This window comes from Martes martes (genome assembly GCF_963455335.1).
Source record: "Martes martes genome assembly, chromosome: 4".
Classification (NCBI taxonomy): Eukaryota; Metazoa; Chordata; class Mammalia; order Carnivora; family Mustelidae; genus Martes; species Martes martes.
Genome location: NC_137891.1, coordinates 182,477,322 through 182,495,232, shown reverse-complemented (window position 1 = coordinate 182,495,232; position 17,911 = coordinate 182,477,322). Strand labels below are relative to the sequence as shown.

The 17,911-nt window shown below is 43.3% G+C and overlaps 1 protein-coding gene across 1 annotated transcript in view; it reads left to right on the top strand.

Annotated features, from left to right (window-relative positions):
- The window catches only part of VPS13D (vacuolar protein sorting 13 homolog D), a 254,821-nt gene that overhangs the window by 124,106 nt on the left and 112,804 nt on the right, over positions 1-17,911 (top strand). Inside the window, exons 53-60 of the mRNA XM_080800390.1 lie at positions 1,387-1,510; positions 2,467-2,702; positions 5,763-5,871; positions 11,156-11,319; positions 12,625-12,733; positions 15,013-15,192; positions 16,592-16,708; positions 17,693-17,842. Of these exons, the coding sequence (XP_080656516.1) occupies positions 1,387-1,510; positions 2,467-2,702; positions 5,763-5,871; positions 11,156-11,319; positions 12,625-12,733; positions 15,013-15,192; positions 16,592-16,708; positions 17,693-17,842 (1,189 nt within the window). The remainder of the gene's footprint in view (positions 1-1,386; positions 1,511-2,466; positions 2,703-5,762; positions 5,872-11,155; positions 11,320-12,624; positions 12,734-15,012; positions 15,193-16,591; positions 16,709-17,692; positions 17,843-17,911) is intronic.

Here is a 17,911-nt window from a genome sequence, read left to right as displayed (position 1 = left end):
TCCTCATATCAGGGAGATCATATGATAATTCTTTCTCTGATTGACTTATTTTGCTCAGCATAATACCCTCTAGTTCCCTCCACGTCGTTGCAAATGATAAGATTTCGTTTCTTTTGATGGCTGCATAGTATTCCATTGTATATATATACCACATCTTCTTTATCCATTCATCTGTTGATGGACATGTAGGCTCTTTCCATAGTTTTGCTATTGTGGACATTCCAAGCCACTTTCTTGTAGAATGTTCTATTTTCTTTTTTCTGAGAGTTTCCTATACATAGACTTAGGTCAGACATTTTTGTTAAGAGTACTACCTGTGTGGTTCTGTGTGTTTCTCTGTGGGTCACACAGGAAGCCCGTGACATCCGTTGGTCCCATTATTGATGTTGCTAAATTCAGTCTTCACTTGATCAGGGTGGTGTCCACCAGGCCTCTCTATGCAATTACCTTTGGTTCTTTGTAAACGGTAGCAGACCACCGGGGGGATAGTTTGAGACTGTGTGTATATTCTGCTCTGCAGGAACTTCTCACATGGTGGTTTGATGGCTCTTGCCTGAATCGTGATTACCATGGTGGTTGCAAAGTGGTGATTTTTCTAATTCTTTCATTTCTTCTACATTTGTTAAGTGATATTCCTTTGTAAGGAAGAGCTCCCCTATTCTCTCCAGTGATCTATCTGTACTTAAATACACATACACAGGGGCACCTGGGTGGCTCAGTGGGTTAAGCCTCTGCCTTTGGCTTGGGTCATGATTTTGGGGTCCTGGGATCAAGCCCCGCATTGGGCTCTCGCTCAGCAGGGAGTCTGCTTCCCCCTTTCTGCCTGCCTCTCTGCCTACTTGTGATCTCTCTCTCTGTCAAATAAATAAATAAAATCTTTAAAAAAATACACATACACATGTACATAAAGACACACATATATAAAAAATTCATAATTTACATACTGGTAGCTAATGGTGGATTCTTCCTCACCTTCCGTCATCATATAGTTAAAAACCCTGGTTATTAATAACATCCATACATTAGTCTGAACCATGTGAAATTACTCGTGTGTGTGTGTGTGTGTGTGTGTGTGTGTGTGTATGTGTCAAAGCAACATCAACGCTATTTTACTCATTTGCTATACTGGCACCATTACCCAAGACAAACCTACCACATAAACCATCGGTCTTACTGTATGCTGACAAATGCTGCTCAGAAGTTCCTTGGATGAATTCTTTTTCATTCAGTGTGATTACATGGTCAATTTCTACTTTCCGAATATGATCAAAGAGCATGCAATGGTGGCCATTGAGGTCCAGGTGACACCCCGACAGCGAGAAGTCTGAGTGAACTGTAACTTGTTTCCTCCATGGTGTGCAGCCTCTTTGCTTCCTTTATGTGCAGAGATACCCTGGGGAAGTGCTTCTTCCTGCGTGTGGAAATTACTCTCCGAGGAGCTACCTACAGGATCTCGTTTAGTGACACGGACCAGTTACCCCCGCCTTTCCGAATTGACAACTTTTCTAAGGTATCGAGTGGGGTCGTGAGCAAGTTTGGCTGTTGCATGTGCAGGAAGGTGGTGTACGTATTGCCTTTAAGATAAGGAGGAAATACATTCTAGACTTGGGTTGGAAAGAAACTATATGGGGATCTCTGCAGCCGGACAACCCTAGACATCCTTATCCTCGGGTGTTTTCTGCTCGTTAGTTTGATTGCTGGGCAGCCTTGTCCGGAAGTGACTTCTCAGCCCCCCACAGTCATCCTGACTGGATAGTCTGGGGGACATTCTGTACAGAGAGAGGAATCAGAATCAGCCTGTCCGCTGACAATGGGAACGGGCACTTCTACTGTTGCGTCATTCCAGTGAACATTTTTTATAAATCTTACAAGGAAAGACAAAATGGAAATCAGAAGAGGCTCTTTTTTTTTTTTTTTTTAATTTTTTTAAAGATTTTTATTTATTTATTTGACAGAGAGAGAGATCACAAGTAGGCAGAGAGGCAGGCAGAGAGAGAGGGAAGCAGGCTCCCTGCTGAGCAGAGAGCCTGACGCGGGGCTCGATCCCAGGACCCTGGGATCACGACCTGAGCTGAAGGCAGAGGCTTAACCCACCCAGAAGAGGCTCTTTTAAGTTATGCCTTTGAGTAACAACGTCTTATGATATGTGACTTCCCAAAGCTGAATGCCAGATTTGTATTCCTTTCTGTGTTCAGAGTGGATCATGGGGGCGAGGGTTGGGGGGGGTAGCGGTGAGAGTAGAGGAGATGGCCTGTGTCCTTTAGCTGTTGGGGGCTTGGTACGGTTGGGAAGATGATTAGAAAGGCAACTGAAGAGGCTAGAGGACTATGCTTATGACTGTGGTTTTGATCCGTGTGGGATTCGCTCGGGCAGGATCTGGAGGCTGAGCCTGGGGAGCCCTGACTCACTTTCCAGTGACAACACTCTGAATGAAAGCCCTCTTTATCCTCTTTGCCATTATGGTAGGTTCCAGTGGTCTTTACTCAGCACGGTGTAGCTGAACCCAGACTCCGAACCGAAGTGAAGCCCATGACGTCATTGGATTATGCCTGGGATGAACCCACCCTGCCTCCTTTCATCACGCTCACTGTGAAGGGGGCGGGCTCCTCTGAGCTCAGCTGCAGCATGAATGATTTTCAGGACAACCGACAGCTCTATTACGAAAACTTCATTTACATCGCTGCTACGTATACATTCTCGGGGTAATTCTGGGTTAAACTACTGTTCTCATAAAGCAGAAGGCTCTAATTATTAACTGGTTTTAGATTTTAAGCAGTTCTCAAAAGGCCCAGAGGATGAAGGAAGATTCCTCCCATTCTTTACCAAATCCTAGGCTCAGGGTCTATCTTGAGAGGTCTTAGGCTAAACCCTTGTCTTCTGGCTAGATTAAATTTATCCAAAGAGGCAAGACTGTTCTTTTTTTAAAGATCTCACCAATAATCCATTCTGGTATTTCACATTCCTCCCATAAGGTATTAGTCTCATATCCTCAATTCCTCTTGTTTTAAGGTGGTATTTTTAATGTATTTTTTCAACTTTTTGGTATTTTTATCTCTTTTCTCATTTGAAACTGACTGATCTTTATCATAATTACTCAAATTGTCACTCTGACTCCCCTCTCCCATTGAGAATACTGGTCATCACCGATAGCCAACCAGAGCGGCTCAACTTGACAGTAATTCCAGCCGCCTGACAATTATAACCTTCATTGTCCTCTGACTAGTTGTATTTAGGAAACTCAGGTGAGAAATAGCAAGTTTATTCCAATTCTGTTCTTAGATTGGTACATAGAGATTCAAAACATCAGGCTTTCAAGAACTGGTCATTCCAGTAAAATGTAAATACAATTGATTGTTTCTCTACCGGTGATGGGGCCAGTTTTAAAGTTTACCTCTGGGAAAAACGGAAAAGAGCTAAATCTTTAGCATGACAAATATAACTCCCCCGTTGGACAGGACATTTAAGGTCAGATCCCTTACCAAAATGTACTGAATAATTTTGCTTATGAATGATATTTTTGTATGGACCTGAGGCTCACAAAATTATCTCTGGGTGTGGCTGCACCTCTCGCCTACCTAGAGCCCAGATTTCACTAGCAATGAATGAATTGAATGGGCATCTTTGCTTAGAATCGCCATTCTTTTCCTTGTTTGTTACGGATCTCTTTGGAAATACTGGTGCTGGGTTGTTTATCTTGTTGTAATTAAGTCAGGCTGCTTGTTTCTTTTTAAAGATTATGGCACTCGCCAGCATGACGTGCTTAAGGTTTTAGTGCCTGAAAAACCAGTTCTTAATCTGGTTGCTAATCATGTTTTTCTCTTTATGTTCTCATGTGAAATTCCAGTAGTTATTACGCTCTTTAACTGAAGACTTCTTGGGCGATTGTGAGTTTAATGGGTTGGGCAGATAGGGAGCAGATAAAGCGAGAGGTTCCTGGGAGTTTTGGTGTGGGGAGAGATTGTACCATGTTTTGGCATATTTTAGACACAATTTCTTTGCATTTTTGCTGAGAACAAATGCTGAGGAAGAGACTAGTTTTGTTTTGGCTTTTAGTTTCAGTTGAGGTGAAATGCACACAACATAAAATTAACCATTTAAAAACAAACAGATCAGGAACATTTAGTGACATTTAGTGTGTTTCTGCTGTTCTGCAGCCACCGCCGGGTCTTGTTCCAGAACATTTGCATCAGCCCAGGAAGAAACGCCTACCCATTAAGCAGTTATTCAGCACCACCTTCTTACCCCCAGCCCCTGGCAACCACCAGTCTGCTTACCGTCCCTAAGAACTGACCTATTCCAGATACTTCACATAAATGGGATCATAAATATGTGACCCTTTCTATCTGGCTTCTTTCACTTAGCATGATGTTTTCCTGGTTCATCCACGCTCTAGCATGTGTCAGAATTCCCTTCCTGTTGTGGCCGAGTAACGTTCCGTTGTATGGACGTACCCCACTCTGGCGTCCATTCCTCTGCTGATGGACGCCCGTGTGGTGTCCACTTTCGGCCGCTGTGGAGGGGGCTGCTGTCAGCATGCCTCTGCCCATGTGTGCTGGAGTACTGTGTCCAGTTCCTTGGTGTATCCACCTTGGGCCTAAATTGCTGGGTTCCATGGTGTTTCTATGTTTAACTTTTTGAGGAACTGCTCTCCTGCTCTCCGCAGCAGCTGAATCACTGTGCCTTCCCACTAGCAGTGGGCAAGCGTTCGGCTTCTCCACAGCTCCCCAACACTTGCCGTTTCACAGGTTTTTGACTGTAGCCTTCCTACTGGGTGTGCAGTGACTTCTGCTGGTGGTTTTGATTTGCATTTCCTTAATACCTCATGATGTTGAGCTTTTTATGTGCTTATGGACCTTTTGCGTATCTCTGGAGAAATGTCCATTCAAATCCTTTAATTGTTTTTAATTTTTTTTTTTTTTTTGCATCTCGTTGTTGAATTTGAGTCCCTTATATAATATGGATACAAATTCTGTATGAGCTGTATGATTTGCAGACATCTTCTCTCCCGTTCTGTGAATTGTCTTTTTACTTCCTTGTTGGTGTCCTTTGAAGAGCAGAAGGTTTTAATTTTGTTGAAATCTAATTTATGTGTTTATTTTTGTCACTTGTACTTTTTTGGTCATGAAAACTAGTTTTTCACTCCGAATTTCTCGGTCCCTTTTTGATGATAAAGATTAGTGGAAACAGGAGAATAATCTAAATAAAATCTTATCAGAATACCCTCAAGTGTAGCTAGCCTGCAGCATTCCATAAAGCTTAGGATTCTTAAGCCATGGAGAAACACAACACGATCGAGTTGGAAGCAGGTGATTATAAACCCTTTGTTTTCTTTTCATCCTAAAGGGACTTCTGATTTCTTGCCAAGCCTTGGGGATGCAGTGATGCTGATCTTCTCTCTGGCAAAGAGCAGAGCTAATTCTTGGATGCTTGGAATGTCTGGCTTAATTTGTTGGGGGGGGGGTGCTCTAAGGATATATAGTAATTCTTTTATGTCTGAATTTTAAGGCACTAAAATCATCAGGAGAGGGGGAAATGTCAGTATGTCTTCTGACAAATGAATCTTTGAACTGTACAAGAAAACAGCACAACCTTGATCTTTCTACAACTTGAGTTAGACTTTTTCTTCTGTGATTAAAAAAAAAAGTTTCCTCTTTATAGATGAGGTTTTAAGCCTTTTAAGCATTTGCATCTGAGTTTTTGAATACACACGTGCGCGTATGTAGATGCGTGTATGTATGTGTGCATTATTGTTTTAATTCTAGTTTACAGGAGGGGACTGGAAGGCCCGGGGCCTCCAGCAAGACCACTGCATGTGCGGAGCTCGTCTTGGATGTCTCCCCAAAGACGCAAAGAGTCATTTTAAAGAAGAAGGTAAGAGAACCTAGCACTTACAATTTAGAAGAGAAGTTTTTTAGCCCTGTAGGGGATTCTGGTCATCCTGTCCAGCCCCTCCTTGTGCACAGGGAGGGAGTGGAGGCAGCCTGGATGGCTTCCTCCGGATGGGAACACTGAGGTGCAGAAGTGACTTTAAGAGGGAGGAGACTGACCAACTGTAATTTTTTAAAAAACACATTTACTTAAAGGCTTTGTTCCTGAAGGTTTTCCATCATGTGAATCACACAATCCAAAAATAACCCTGATAAATGAATGTCCCTTTACCACCCCATTGCCCTAATGCTGACAAAGGACACATTTCATAACCAAAAGTGGTTTTTGCGTGTGTCAGTGGTGTAGCTTAATTTGGATTTGAGTTTATACAACTCCTCTCAAATGTTTAAATGGGGAGAGGGGTAGAGACTCCAATCATTTCAAATTTTGTACGCCAAATAAAACTTTAATATATGTGTGGTTTTTTGTTTTTTGCTTTTTTGTTTTGTTTTTGTTTTTTAAATATTTTATTTATTTATTTGACAGACAGAGATCACAAGTAGGCAGAGAGGCAGGCAGAGAGAGAGAGGGGGAAGCAGGCTCCCTTCTGAGCAGAGAGCCCGACGTGGGGCTCAATCCCAGGACCCTGAGATCATGACCTGAGCCGAAGGCAGAGGCTTTAACCTCCTGAGCCACTCAGGTGCCCCTAACACATGTGTTTTTAATTCACTTTTTATATTCTTAACAGCTTTAGTGAGGTGTAATTCGTATAGCATACAGGCCTCCCCATTCACAGTGCATGACTCAGCGGTTTGCAGTATATCCGCAGAAATGTGCAAGCGTCATCACACTCAATTTCAGAACATTTCATCACCTCTAGAAGAGACCCTGTGTCCTCGAGCTCTTGCCCCGTTTTCCTCTTACTTCCCAGCCCTGAACAATCACTAACCTACTTTCTGTCTCTATACACTTCCCTGTTCTGGACTTCCATAAGAACGGTGTTTTCTGAGCGGCCTCTTGCGCTGAGCCTGATGTGTGCAAGGTTCACCCCTCTGTCACCCTATCAGTACTTCAGCCTGTATCCTTATACCAGTTCAGAATCACATAATTCAGATTCGCTTACAGTGTTATCGTGCTCTTTGTGGAAGGCTGTGCCTATGTGTGAGATGCATTTTGGAAATAAGATTTGGGAACGGTGATGACTAAAGAGACCGTGAGGCATAGTAATTGAAAGTAATTGAAAGTAATTGAGAGGTCTGGAGGCTTTTCTTGGGAATTCTGAAGAAGAAAAACTTTGAAAAGCAGTAATCTAAAAATGAAAAGCAGCCAGTCCAACAGAAGTCAAGTGACTTGAAAAAAATGGCAGAGCCCTTGGAAATGATGTTGTCAGATGGTTTTCCAAGAATGTTCAAGCTGATGAGCATGTTAGCATGAAAGGAGACAAACTCAGAAGTAAGGTGATTTGCCAGCTGGGATTCGAGCACCAGGTTTGATCAGCAGAACAGGAAGGAGAAGTAACTGTAATTTCCAAGGGCTGGGTGACTGTGAAGCAGACAAAAACAGACTTTTTTTAAAGAGGTAGGAAAAACGTTTTGAAAAAGATATTATAATTTATATAACATTTTTACTGCTGTTAATTTCCTTTGATGGGGATGGAAACTCGTACGTAGGAGGGTAGACATAAATGAGTTACACTGACATCCCAAACTAGGCTCTGTTTCAAGAATTAGCCTTAGGAAATGGTTACCTGCTCTTCAACTGGAAACCAAGAATAGAAAGTCTGACATCTTGGGTCCTTGGTTGGTTGGTTAGTTTTTGTCCTTTTACTTTTTTATTTTGAAAGAATCTCAAACTCAGAGAAAAATCGGCAGAAATTCTGTAGAAGGGATGCTGTGATTTCGATTTGTCCTGTCACTGCTCATGTTATCTTCAGCACTTGATGAAGGTGGTGGTTGCCAGCCTTCTGGATTGTGAAGCAGAGTTTCTCTCTTTCCCTTGCATTTAGTAAATACTTTGCGCACAGGTACTTGGAGACTCTGTAGACATCCTGATCCTCATCAGATTTTCTGAGTATTATGTATGTGTATTGGCTTGGACTGGCATGATGGAATACTGTAGACTGGAGGACTGGAATCATGGGAATTCATTTCTCACAGTTCCTGCAGGCTGGCATGGCCAGGATCCGGGTGCTGGCCATGCAGTTCTCTGCTGAGGGCCCGCTTCCTGGCTTGTAGACTTCTGCCTTCTCACTATGTCCTCCAATGGCAGAGAGTCTAAGGGGGAGGTGGAGAGAAAGACCAGCTCGTTGGTGCCAGTCCTTGGAATGGTGCTAATTCCATCAGGAGAGTCCTACCCATATGCCCTGATCTAAACCCAATTATCACCCAAGGGTTCCATTTCGAAATACCATCTACATTTCAGAGTAGGTCTCTAACATAAGAACTTGGGGCAGGGGTGTCAGTGTGGTCCATAGCGTAGTGTATGTTGTCACGATGGATTCCTCTTTTCTTCAGTGGGTTACCTGTTACCGTCAGAATATATTTATGCTCAGTCCCCATATTCGGTCAGTGGGACCTCTTTCTTCTTGGGTGTCCTTTTGGCATATGCCCCTCATTCCCTGAACACGTCCGTACTTAGGTTATGCAGCAGGTTATGCTGCACTTTCCCTGCTGCGTGCCGGGATTTGTCCTTCTTCAAGGAGCCCTGACCCCTCCTAGCAGAGAGTGGAAGTTAGAAAGCTAAGACACGTACACTAGGTGCACTTGTCGCTACTGCGATGTCCTTTCCAGGTTCTCCCAGGGGACAGAGCTGGGGGTTTTCTGTGCGCACGGCCTATGTGCACATACACACACATGCCCGCACCCAAGCTGTAATATAGGTACGTGTACGTACAGAGTATATATGCATATATGTACACATTGTATGTATTTATATATTTTGCATATTTCTAGATCTCTGTATTTTAAGAACCAGCAGTTCACACTGATACTTCTGATTACAGTCCAACATCGCAAATTCATCCTAATTTTCTCCCTTTCCATATTTGCAAGTCCCTTGTTCATCACTAAAAATATATTTACTAATTACTTAATCACTTCCTCTGAATGTAACCCAGTCTTCTGTCACTAGAGATGTGCCCCATCCCCTGTGTAAGCACACCCTGGGATCTGGCTTGGCCTCTGATCTCCACATCCTGGACAGCAAGCACCCTTTTCGGCCCCCACCCCTCGCAGGAATGCTCTTCTCACCTCTCTTGGTCTCTGAGAGCCCACACTAAGCTTCGAGCCTCCCGTCCCTTGGTACGGATCATCACGTGCCTTGGGCTTCAACACCACACTGTGGGCTGCCCACTCCCACCCACCATCGCAGTCCCCATGGACTTCTGTCTTCCTCAGTGTCATCTCAAGGTTTTTGGGCTAAATTGTGAGGGAACTGGGGAAAGGAACTGGAAGGAGAATGGTACATCTCAGATTTTAAAATGGAAATGTTGGTAGTTTCCAATTCTGATGAGACTTCATGTAAGGGCAGACAGTAGAGGAATCCATGTATGAAAACTTGATTTCCTCCAGCATCTGTGCTTTGATTCCCAATCTGGAACAGCTGTAGGATAATTGAGCTGCTTTTCCATCTGGCTTAGGCACCGCGGATCGAGGTGCTCTCTTACTGCGAACAGAGAAGTGAGCACGTGGGGGCCGCAGGTGTGCGGCTCAGTGTCCTCTCTCGGCAAGGAGCACACAGGAGAAAGAGCATCATATCTTTCTGGCTTCATGTTTTGGTTTTGCCACTTAAAGATATATGATATCTGGTATTTCGCATTCCTCACGGAGCCTCACTTTCTTACTGATCTAACAGGTTCGTGAGAAGAATCAACTAAGATGAGGTACGCAAAATGCCAGGCGGAGAACCGTAGTCATCCTAGCACGCAAACATTTCACGAGGCCGCCCTGGGCCAAGTGCCTTCCATTCGTTACACTTACCGCAGGAACCCTACAGCATAGCTTCATTTCCCCCTTGGACAGATCAGGCAACAGAGGCTCTGAGAGGTTTAATGACCTGTCCGAGATCATTCAGCTGCTAATTGGTGCAGCTGGACTACAGATCTTGGCCTTTGACTCTGTGTTCATAGAACTTCACTAGTTTTGACTCTGTGGAATGTCACACAGAAGCTTTTAGACAGGGGCAGCCTGGTCCCCAGGACCCCGGGTGTGGTCCCCACAAGAGTTTGTTGCTGTGGAGGAGCTCCCGGGCGGTGAGAGTGGATGTGGTCCTGACAGGGCCAGCTGGAGCGCCTTCTCGAGGTGAGAGGCTACTGCCCTAGAATATCTGGGTTGCGGTAGGCCCTGTGAGCGAAGTAGTTAAGCCTGTTGGTTTTGAAATCGGGCTGTGGAGATAAAATCCTCACCCCTCCACCTGATGGTTATGTGACCACACCAAAGTTTCTTCATCTCACTGAGCTGTAACTTTCTCACCTGTGAGTAAAGATAATAATGGGATATACGTCATTGGATTGTTTTAAGGATTAAATGAGTTACTACATGTAAATCCCATGGATCGGTGACTGGCACATGGTAAATTCTCAATAAGCATTATTATTCTTACTACTTCTTGAATATAATGGATTTTATAGACTTCCGTGGATTGACCCGGAAGTCCAAGAGCTGTTTATAAAACATTCCAGAAGAGAAACTATATTTAGAATTAACAGCATTCAACTTAGTATAACCTTTGAATTCAGTCAACTTTATATCTGAATACAATCAGTTTATGAGTTAGAAACCATCAATGTAGTTGTACTTCCATGATAAACACAGGAAGGGAGAAGACATCTGGTAAATTCTGGTTGTCTGCCAGTTATGAGGATTACCAGTGATCAAATACAAAGACTATCATATATACTTTATATAATTGGATCCCTCTCGAAGGTAAGGGCACCCGAGGGTCACCATCTGGGACAGCAGTTATCCTGGCAGTGCAGCTAATGGAGTTTGGACTGAACCTCAACTCACTAGTTCGCTCAGAAAATACTAAGTATATGAAAAAAATACATCCTTAAAATATGTATTATTTGTAATGTTTGGTTCAAGAGTTCAGCGTGTTTCATCCTAAGTGCAGTTCGGGATTGACAACAGTGGAAGTTAGAATTAAGCATGTGTGTAATATGGAAAATGGCTTTGACTGTAGTTTCCGCTTGAGAACATAGCCCTCGTGTGAGGCTCTTGACATCCTTACCTGAAGCTTGGCTCTGCCTGTGACGGCTTTCTGTGTCCGTGTGTCCCTCTGCCCCCAGGAGCCCGGGAAGCGCTCCCAACTGTGGAGGATGACCGGCACGGGCATGCTGGCCCACGAGGGATCTTCGGTGCCTCACAACCCCAATAAGCCCTCTGCAGCCCGCTCCCCAGAGGGCTCCGCCATCTTGGATATCGCTGGTCTCGCGGCAGTAACTGACAACAGGTAGTTTTCTAGGCAACTTTTGATGCTGCCCCATTGCTTCCAAACTCAGTTTTGGTGGAGATACGCACCAAAAAGTAAGCCTGTAAATGAAGTAGGAATTTGTATTTTTATATTTGTATTTTTCTTCAGTAAGAGATCTGTCACATTCCCAAATACAAATTTTGGGTCTTTATTTTATTTTTGTTAGGCTATTGTTGAAATGCGCATGCAGGTGTTAAAAAAAAAAGTCAAACAATAAGAAGGATATGTTATGAAAAAGTGAATTATCTCTTTCCATCAAATCTCCACTCTCCATTCCTCCCTAGAAATGAGCAGGTTCTTAAAAATCTTTTTAAGAATTCTTTTTTTTTTTTTTGTTAAAGATTTATTTATTTGACAGAGAGACACAGCAAGAGAGGGAACACAAGCAGGGGGAGTGGGAGAGGGAGAAGCAGGCTTCTCATGGAGAAGGGAGTCCAATGTGGGGCTCGATCCCAGGACCCTGGGATCATGGCCTGAGCAGAAGGCAGACACTTAACGACTGAGCCACCCAGGCACCCCTTCTTTTTTTTTTTTTTTTAATTTTATTTATTTATTTGGCAGACAGAGATCACAAGTAGGCAGAGAGGAGGAAGCAGGCTCCCTGCAGAGCAGAGAGCCTGATGCGGGGCTCGATCCCAGGACCCTGAGATCATGACCTGAGCCAAAGGCAGAGGCTTTAACCCACTGAGCCACCCAGGCGCCCCTCTTTTTAAGAATTCTTGTTAAATATTTCAAAAGCAGAAATAAACTATTGAGAGAATAATCAAATGTGTTTTTGTGATCAACTCCTTGGGTTCGAATGAGTTACTGGTTGATTTGCCTATGCCTTAGTTTCTTTATGCAGTCAGTGTATTTTTTTCCAGTTGATACCTTACTCACTTTACATGACTTACAAGTGAAAACCCAACATAAAATAAAAGTAATTGGGAATTAAATAGAAAAAAAGCCTCTCGAAAATATTTTCTGATCTATCTAGTGGACAGCCCTTCTCAAACTGCATGACCACTGCTCACTGTGGGAATGCAGGGACCGGATTATTACAGCTGTTGTGAATCCTTAAAAGTGCTGATACTCCTTTGTGTCCCCCTGTTCGATGCTTCCCATTTTGCCTTATTCCTCTTTGCTCATGAAGAGACACCTCGCTGCCATGGGATTCAGGCTGCCCGCCCATTGGGTTTTAAGGAGGGAGGATGTTGGAAGAAAGAAGAGCAAAACCGACACCGATACTCTGTTTAGGTCCCACATACTCGACTCGAAGACTCACTGCATTTCGCTGTGTTGCAGATATGAGCCACTGATGCTACGCAAGCCGGATCGCAGGCGAAGCACGACTCAGACGTGGAGTTTCCGGGAAGGAAAACTGACCTGTGGGCTGCACGGGTTGGTTGTCCAGGTCAGTAGTGCTTGATGCCCTCGGCTGCAGCAAGCAGTGCTCGAACCTTCTTTGAAGCCAAGTCTCAATTAAGATAAATACACTGGAAGGGGGAAATCATTACAGAGCGAATATGCATTGTTTCATTATAGTCCAGAAGGTCAAGGAACTTCTGTTGCGCATCTGTGCGTATTTACAGGGAAAATATTCTTAAAGGTGGGATATGAGAAATGTATTGGGAATGGTTGCCTGTAAGTAATGGAACCTTTTTTTTGGCTTACATGGATTATTTTTCTTTGGTGATCTAAATTACCTGTATGGGGTACCTGGGTGGCTGAGTCGGATAAGCATCTGCCTTTGGCTCGGGTTGTGACCCCGGAGTCCTGGGATGGAGCCCCACAATGGGCTCCCTGCTCAGTGGGGAGTCTGCTTCTCCCTCTCCCACTGTCCCTCCCCACTCGTGCTCACTCGCTCGCTCTCTCTCTCAAATAAATAAATAAAAGCTTTAAAAAAATTACCTATGTAATTTTCAAAAGAAAGAAAGAAAGAAAAATGCCAGCTAAAAGCCCAGTGCTAAGTTACGTGGATTAATTTTAGGCCTGTAGAATTAATCCAGTATCTACAACAGTCTTCTGTGAAGTGTTCTAGCTGCATTTTCTAGATTCTGTTTATTTCTGCATTCTTAGTGGTGCCCAAATAAGCGTTTGTAGCGAATGTCAGAATGAAGATTGCTGGTCAGTTTCCTCTGCCCTTCGCCAGTCTAACTCGTGATAAATCACCAGGGACCTCATAAGCAATGTTCACATGTTTAGAAAATGACCAGGAGTTTGGATTTTCTGCCCTTCCTTCTGGCTTCAGGCCAGAAATAAGACCCTGGATTTGGAGTGAGTGGGTGGGAAGTTGTCACAGAGGTTTGGGCATATCGCTGAACGACATGTGTGACATGGTGCAGTTTCTGCTTCAGCCCAGGGCTCTACCCAAAAGGTAAACACGATGGCATCAGGCCCCAGCTTAGAGGACCCTTAGCGTGTTTGTCCCTGGTGGACATCAGGCTGGCCTTCCACAGTGGGAGGTTGTTCTCCAGGGCAATGAGCAAAATTGGAAGGAGCCTCTGCCTGCTGTTTGGTGAGATTTATTTTCTTTTATCTCCCTTGCCCTGAGCTTTTTCTGTCAAACCCAAGCCGCTTACTTCTATGAAGCACACATCTGGAATGGATTTGTGATTTTCAATTAGCAATACAATTCAGGCTTCTGGAGGCAAGAGAGGGCGCGTTGTAATTGTTGGGCCCGGGTCTGACCCGGACTTCCCCGGACTTCCCTTCCGGTTTGTTCCTAAAGCCCATGGAATTTGGATTCTCGTGGAGCAGACCCCCGCCCCCATCCTTTGCTGGTGTTTTTTTGTTTCTTGAATCTAGTTCATCATTTCTGTGGTTGTGAGTGACGCCATAATAACAGTATTCAGCTGAGCAGGGTGTGCTTTGGTTGGGGAAATAAGCTTGTTTTGCTCTTATTATTCTAAATAAAGTAACCGAAGGCATTAACCATCTGACACCACTGCCCTGAGAAGGTTGTGTATGTACTTTCTTTCCGAACTTAAAACAGTTGTAGAAAGCTTTCTCCGTGTTGAAATCTGTTCTGTAAACCCAGCTCAGAGTTTCCTTTTCATTACTCGGTATTTAAAAATTAACAAAGGGGATCAAGACACACTAGCCATTATCTTCTCTAGCCCTGTATCTGCTGTCCCATAGGCATGGTCCCGTCCATTTCCATTTTGTTTGGGGCAGATAGCAAGAAGATACTTTCCTCCAAAGGTCTGAATAGCTGGCTTTCAGATGGCATTCGCTGCTCTGTTTCATTTTAGAAGAGGCACCATCGTTTGAATATTTGAGCTCACTGTCCAACCATCGGCCTGTTTACCGAGATTTTCAACTGTAGAATTTGCTCCTTATTGGAAGGCTGATGTTTTAGATTTTTAACCAAACCTGAATGAGAATACTCAGAAAAACAGGGCTTTGGTACTTTTTTTAAAGCTTATTTTAATGACTGGAAGTTATTCGTAAACCAATATACTCTATTCTTACTCAGAATTCCCTACATTTCTATAGCATAACTTTCCGTCTTGCCCAGGTAATCCTCCTGGTTTTCATCTTCAGTAAAGCTGAAGAAACAGTAAATCCTTTGTTAAAAATTGATCATGACCCTTCAAAAGAGAATTTAAATTTGATAACTTGCTTCAGATGACATGTTACATTGTCAATGTCAGTTCCTTTCTCTTTGCTTTCACGTCTTTATTCTTTTAGGCCAAAGGAGGGCTTTCTGGTTTGTTTGATGGAGCTGAAGTTGTTCTTGGTCCTGACACTTCCATGGAGCTTCTGGGGCCAGTTCCTCCTGAACAACAGTTTATCAACCAAAAAATGAGACCTGGTTCTGGAATGTTATCCATCCGAGTCATCCCAGATGGGCCGACCAGAGCACTCCAGGTGATGATTTATCATAAGAACTGACATGAATCTCACTGTGCTTTCCCACCACACCTTGGTTAGTCATTCTACAAATATTTATTGAGACATTTATGCTGGCTATGAGGATAGGATGTCCTCGTTTATAAAATAGGGGCAAGACCTACTTCACAAAGTTGTGATAAGAATTGAAGTATAAAACATAGTAAGATGATATTAGAAAAAGGTATGAGAGTTAAAGAAGGCAATGCCAAAAATGGTACATATTATTATTATCAGTCATTATATGTTACTTTAATCTTTAATTGATATATTAACAACAAGATACATGAAGTCCTGGGTCAGACCGTGACAGTGTTGTGTAGTGAAAGCAGGAATGGAGGGTGTTCTGCAGAATATATGCAGGAAAGATTCGTATTCCCAGACTTGGAGGCTTCCTAAGAGGAGTAATATTTAAGCTGAGATCTAAAGGTTGACTGAGAGGAGTTAGCCAGATCACCAGGGAAGGTGGAGGGGCTGCGTGCTAATGAGGAGAGTGTTCATTCAGCAGTTTTTTACTGAGCACTTACTAGAGCCAAGCACGGTTCTTGGTACTGAGCACAGACTATTGAACAAACACACAAAACCCCCTGCGGTCTGGGAACTCACATTTTGGAGGGGTAAACAAATAGTAAGCAAAAAACATAATAAAGAAATGATGTAGGATTTGGAAAATTGATAAGTTGAAGGCCTGGAGATGAAAGGGAGTGGCCCAATGGGCACAGAGAGCGGCACGCTCCAAGATAATGCTGGAGACAGAAGCAGGGGCCAGATTATTAAAAGCCTGACACATACTGCAAATTTTGTGGTTTTTCTGTGGCAATGAGGAGTCAGGGAATAACGAGTTTTGGGCTTGTTAGTATATGCTGTCTACATGAAAATGTCTAGAAGTCAGTGTAAATGTGGGTCCGGTGCTCAGGAGAGAGATCTGTGCCGGAGATACAGGTTTGGCAGGGCCTGGTGTAATTAGAGGGCTGAGGGAGAACGGCGAAATGCAGGTGGTGTGTGATAGTGACCTCTCCGGGGCAGTGTGTCATAATCCACAATCCCTCTTGTAAAAGCACCCTTCTTTTCAGGCAAACTTCGAATGTAGTAATCTTAAGGTTTGTCTATTTGGACTTGATCAATAACTCTAGATCACCTGTAGATGCCTAGTGCCCCATATGATGCTCTTGAGGTCTGTAACTTGGCTTTTGCCCTGTAGACTTACAACCAAGTTTACTTCATTATTACCCAAGTCTTAGTTGGCAGCACTTCTGAAACCATTAACTTCCACAGGATTATTGCGCACATAGTGACTTTTGACTTATACAGTTGGTATGGAATGGGTTTCGTTGTGAAAGTATGAGCCCTCTTACTACAGTGTTTTATTTGACTTCAGATAACAGATTTCTCCCAACGGAAAAGTGACCGCTCATCATATGAAATGGATGAACTTCCTGTTACTGAGCAAGAGGTACAGAAATTAAAGAATCCAGACACAGAGCAGGAATTGGAAGTAAGTTTTAAGTATTGCAAATTCATTTCTTTATCATTAGTTTTTTAGAATTTTGCTGTATGGTTTTCTCAGTTTTAGACCTCTTTTCTCTCTGCCCTCTGTGAATTCTAAATACAGCTGTTGCCTCATGGTGTTTATGTCATCACAACATGAATGTGTGAATTTGTTAATTAAATGACAGCTAAAATTGAATCAGAATGTGATAATGTACGAAAGTAAGATGACAATAAAGAAAACGAAACTTTGAAATTTATACAAGGTCATAAATAAGCAAACTAGAGTTTTTGAGGGCCCCCAGTTTTCTCTTGTCGTCTTTCTTCCTCTCTCCCTTGTTTGGGCATTAGAAAGTGAAGAGTTTGAAAAGGAACATGAGGTGAACATGAAAACGTACACTAGGGCTCCTGGGTGGCTTGATTAAGCATCTGTCTTAGGCTCAGGTCATGATCCCAGATCCTGGGATCAAGCCCGGCATCAGGCTCCCTGCTCAGCGGAGAGCCTGCTTCTTTCTCTCCCTTTGCTGCTCCCCTTGCTTGTGCTGTCTCTCTCTCTCTGTCAAATTAATAAAATCTTAAAAAAAAAAAAAAGACATATACTTACTGGGTATTTATTTAATAACTAAAAAAAAAATAAGAACCTACATGTAAAGCACTGTGTCAGATATTATGGAAGTCCAGTGAATAGTGTACTAAAAGCTTGAGTCCCAAACAGGGAGAAAGATTCTCTAATAGGTCTTTCCCTATAATGAAATGCAGAATGTCCTCAGTGCTCCGAGAGAGGTATTATCATATCATGTCACTTTGGAGCTCTGGATGGGGTGGGCACTGAGCCTAGAGAGAGAGGCACCTAATGAGAGACTGGAGTTGGATAAGTGGTTTGCACCTGCTCAGGGGTGAGGCAGAGGGCTTTAAAGCCTTGTGTTTCCCTGCACTCTCCTATCTACCTTGCCCTCTGTTTAAACTGGGTTGTATTTTGGTTTTCTTTCAGGTGCTCGTGAAGTTAGAAGGTGGAATTGGGTTGTCCTTAATTAATAAAGTCCCAGAAGAACTGGTCTTTGCAAGCCTTACAGGAATCAATGTGCATTACACACAGCTGGCAACAAGTCAGATGCTTGAGCTCAGCATACAGGATGTGCAGGTAATGGGGGCAGTTCAGAACTTGTTAAACCTCCTTGTGTTCTTGCTGAGCACCCAGCCAGATCCAGTG